The sequence below is a fragment of the Olea europaea genome, unplaced genomic scaffold, assembly GCF_002742605.1.
Source record: "Olea europaea var. sylvestris unplaced genomic scaffold, O_europaea_v1 scaffold4424, whole genome shotgun sequence".
In the NCBI taxonomy this organism is placed as follows: Eukaryota; Viridiplantae; Streptophyta; class Magnoliopsida; order Lamiales; family Oleaceae; genus Olea; species Olea europaea.
This window is the reverse complement of record NW_019262732.1, coordinates 9861-14217: the sequence shown is the minus strand read 5'-3', so window position 1 is coordinate 14217 and position 4357 is coordinate 9861. Positions and strand designations below refer to the sequence as shown.

Sequence of the window (4357 nt, the reverse complement as noted above, 5' to 3'; positions counted from 1 at the left end):
CATCCAGGTGGATCGGTGCGTATATAGGAGCTCCAATTTTTTACAGCTTCACGAAGTTCTTCAAGTTGGTTGCATAGTTTTGTTGTTGTTGATTGCTTATTTTTTCCCTTCCTTAGTCGCTTCCTAGTTGGCTCAACCACTTTATCTTGGCGACTGCTATACCCTATTTCCTCATGGTCACCATCAAATTGTTCATTTTCAGCAGAATCATCATCTTCAGTGATCGTTGTATTTTGTGAATATAAAGGATGCATTACACCAGATGTAGGTGCCCAAGCCCTGTGACATCGCAAAACAACTCATCTAATTTGAATGCATGATCTAAGCCCTTCACACAATATTTTGCAGCTTCCGGATATTTCTGTTAAATAATTTACAATTTTAGAAATATTAACATAATTGGGTGTATTATACTTAAATAAAGAAAATTCAAACACTTACTTGTAGTTTTGTAACCCACCATTCATTTGGAGCATCTATAGTTTGCCTTTCCATATCCCAACCAAGTCCAGTTTCGCCTCTTAACAATGCATCCCATAGCTGCCACTCTTTCTTTACTACATCCCAATGATTTTTTAGTTGTTTCCTATCATAATCTCTATTTGTTGCTTTGTTAAAGTTCTCAGTAAAAAGTTTCCAACCCTCTTTGCTCAAGTGTGTTCCATTTCTGTTACCAGCCCTCACTTGTTCTACAGCTACATCAACCCAAATCTCATGTGTTCGTGCATCCCAAATTGCTTTTGATTTTCCCTTTATCCCCTCGGTTGCCATCTACATTTAAAAATGTTTTATTTACAGTTAATTGTTCCTCAATATTCTTGCTTTATAAATGTTGAATATACCAGAGATTCAATCAGAAAATGTAGAGAGACAGGGACGTATTTAGTAAGAATTGAACCAAGAAATGTAGAGAGACAGGGACATATTTGAACCAAGGAATGTTGGAGACATATTCATGCAAAATTGTATTTAAATTGAAGTTAGAAGATGGACTGATTGGTTCCACTAATTATGGCAACTAAAAAACGTTGGTGGGGGGTATCTTTACTGATTTCATGCACCCTCACCCTCACAACACATGGGTTCCACTCACTTTTAACTTTCTTTTTGTACCCTCACCCCTACCCACCCACCCTTGTGAATGAGCAATATATCTACAAAAATTCAGTTTGTCTTTACTGATTTCATGCTAAATCCATTGTTGCAATCATTTAAAAATTATTTTCCCAAGCTCTGCTTTCTCACTTTATATATAAATACACGGCACAAGCATTTATTATTAAACCCACTCAGCAGCACTCGGAAGCAAGAAATTCGAAGAAAATGAAATGTATACGGCAAAACGAAAATGTCAATGATAAAAGAAATTTCTACCGGAGCATCAATCGGCTACATGTAGATGAACAGGAAATACCCAATCACAAACCCATCTTCTAAAACCGAAGGCACATTAAAATACCCAGATAAATACACATTAAACCCGTCATTTCTTGAATAAAACCCAGAAAAGAAAAATTAAAAGGCAACGATACGAATCTATTGTAGTTAACCCATGTGTTGTAGATAAATAATGTTATTGTAAAATAAAATGATAAGAAATTGAAGGTAAATTGCAAAATCTTACCTAGAGAGGAGAGGAATTCCTGTAGACTGAAGAATGGGATTGGAGAAGAATGAAGAGAATTGAAAAGGTCGTGATTTCTTAGGACATGGTTGGAATTTCATTTTGTTCTTTACAAATGTAAGGGTAATATTGGAATTTAAAATTTTCATTAAAGTAGAAACTGGCTTCCCGTCTTTTTTGTGGAAGAGCTTTTAGAAGAAGCCACTCCAAAGTGACTTCTTTTAAAAGCTCTTTCAATTAGTAGAAGTCATTTTATAAAATTAGCCAAACAGGTTCAAAAGCACTTTTAGACCACAAAAGCTCCTTTTGGCTTCTGAAAAGCTATCCCATACGGGCCCGTAATCGATTTGGAACTGGAAGGTTATGAAATTTGGGTTAATTTGGGGTGAAATGAACCAAGATTCTTGCCTTGGGCGTGGAAATAGAATTTCCTAACAGGGGTATTTTTGTCTAAATAATTCGAAAATGGACATTAGAAAAAAATGTGGACATTTTTGCAAATGACTAGGTGAAATTGGACATTCTATGAAATTTCCTCTAAAAATTAATATCAAAATTTGAAAATTAGTATGAAAAATATCAAATCATAGATGTCATCATTATACTATTGTCTGTACAATTATCTATGACAAGAGGCTAATCGAAAAGACTAATTTATAATTTTTCGATTAAATGTAAAATTTAAAGGAACACAACATCGCTCTTATACATATGATCTTCGAGATGAATCAGTTGTTCCAACAATCTCCCCCCCCCACTCCTCCAACATCCCTCTTATACATATGATCTTCGAGATGAATCAGTTGCTTCAACACCCCATTAGTAAAGAATATTAGCCCCTTTTGCATTTACTGGAGTAGAAATTTACTTAACAAGATTAAGTTTCTATTCCTCATTAATGGAAATAAAGTCCTCCTACATTGTATATTAATCTGAACGGTAAATTGCATACAAAGTCAAAAGTGAATTTTTTCAGTCGAGGAATATAGATGCCTAATAGCAAATGGGCTTGTAATTTTACTATTTTTAAACTGCAAGCATGAAAATGTGGATACAAATATGTTGCTAGTCATTTCTTACCTAAAGTAAAATGAAATTGAAAAAAAATTCCAAATTCCTATTTTGGGGTTTTTAGTTGGGCTTTTTAATTTTGGGTTGTACCTTATAATTCTCATCTTTCCATTATGATTGTCATATAAATGCAGAAATCTATTCAACTGTAAGAGCTACTAAATATCTGTATAAATATTTATATAAATGATATGATAGAGTTATTGTATTTTATTTTTATTTTTATTTTTGGGTGAATTGAGGGTGAAAATAACGTTGTTATTCATGAAATTAAAATATATCAATATGCCATATGGGTATCCCAACTGAGAAAATGTGGAGGATATGTGACTTCATCTTATCCAAAATTTCTCCATCAGTTATCTCATTACAATTGCATCTTGAAAATAATTACATGTTTACCAAAAAAATTCTGATGATTGTTCAACTGTTGTTTTAAACATTGTTTTTTCTTTCAAACTTTACAATCCCTTTTTCCCTATTCAAAAAATTATTTAATGTGTAATATCTAATGCAAATCTTCAAAACAATATATATATATATATATATATATGTTAAAAAAAAATAGATAGAAGAGAAAGGTAGAATGACAAAGTTGTCCAATATCAAAAGCACAATCAGGTTCACGATATAAATAGCTTTCTAATACCAAACATGTTGATATTATTAACCATCAACCGTCCTACGTTTAATTTTATCATGTATGATGTATAAGGATAGAAACCTAATTCATTCAATAAGTTAGTAACTATTCATTTGACGTTCATATGAAACTTTACTCATGCATACGAAACATACGTCCAATTCACATTGCTTTGTTTGAGACACTTTTTACGTTTCTTCAAAAACTAAATACTGTGTGTAGCCTATCTTTTTGGTGGAATTACAGTATATTATTCCATAAAATTAAGCCTTCCTCCCCTAAATTCCCATAAACTCAATGACTAACAAATCATCGCGATCTTACGACAATAATATAGTCATGCTGAGAAATTATTAATTTGCAATATGGGTCGGCATATATGATTAATTGTATATAAAGGCTATTTTAAAGTCAAAGGCAAAATTAAAGTGACCTAATAATGTTTTAAGCCTAGGTTTGCCAAACACAGGTAGGAATATGGAACGAGAAGAGGAAAAATAAAAATGTATAAGGTGGCTAAAAATAAACGGCTTGCTTTACTGTACTGATGAAACAGAAAACAAAATGGTTGAAAAGAAGACATATTTCTGTACCTTAGCTGAAAAGTAAGAAAATTAGGTAACATTAATCTCTCCGGAAATCAAACTTCAACTTCTACTATGTATGACCAACAAAGAATAAATGGCGTGTGGATCAAGTAATTAATTACCTTCTTAGTTTTGTTTCTATTCATCAATTTGTTTATCCATTCCTATATTCAAATAATTAAAAAATAGGGTTATGATCTTATTTGGTTGTAATGTAAGTTCAGAATAGCTTGGTTAAAAGAAAAAATTGATCACAACCAATGTAATTTTGGTTGTCGAGAACTTGAACTATTATATCAATATCACTTTTATTAAAAGAATTCTCGATTAAACATGACTACTACATGTTTTATGTTTTAAATTTACTAATTTGTATTAATATGCACTGACTTTAAGAAGAAAGATAGAACTTATTTCAAGAATATGTTATTC

At 31.9% G+C, this 4357-nt stretch overlaps 1 protein-coding gene across 1 annotated transcript; it reads right to left on the bottom strand.

Moving 5' to 3' along the window:
- Nucleotides 1–253: 253 nt before the first annotated feature.
- Nucleotides 254–2799, bottom strand: LOC111387985 (L10-interacting MYB domain-containing protein-like). Its single transcript, XM_023012637.1, has 5 exons — nt 2786–2799; nt 1415–1489; nt 1094–1154; nt 442–771; nt 254–361 (listed from the first exon to the last, which is right to left on the bottom strand). The coding sequence occupies exons 1-5, from the start codon at nt 2797–2799 to the stop codon at nt 254–256; spliced, it is 588 nt and encodes a 195-aa protein (XP_022868405.1).
- Nucleotides 2800–4357: the final 1558 nt, after the last annotated feature.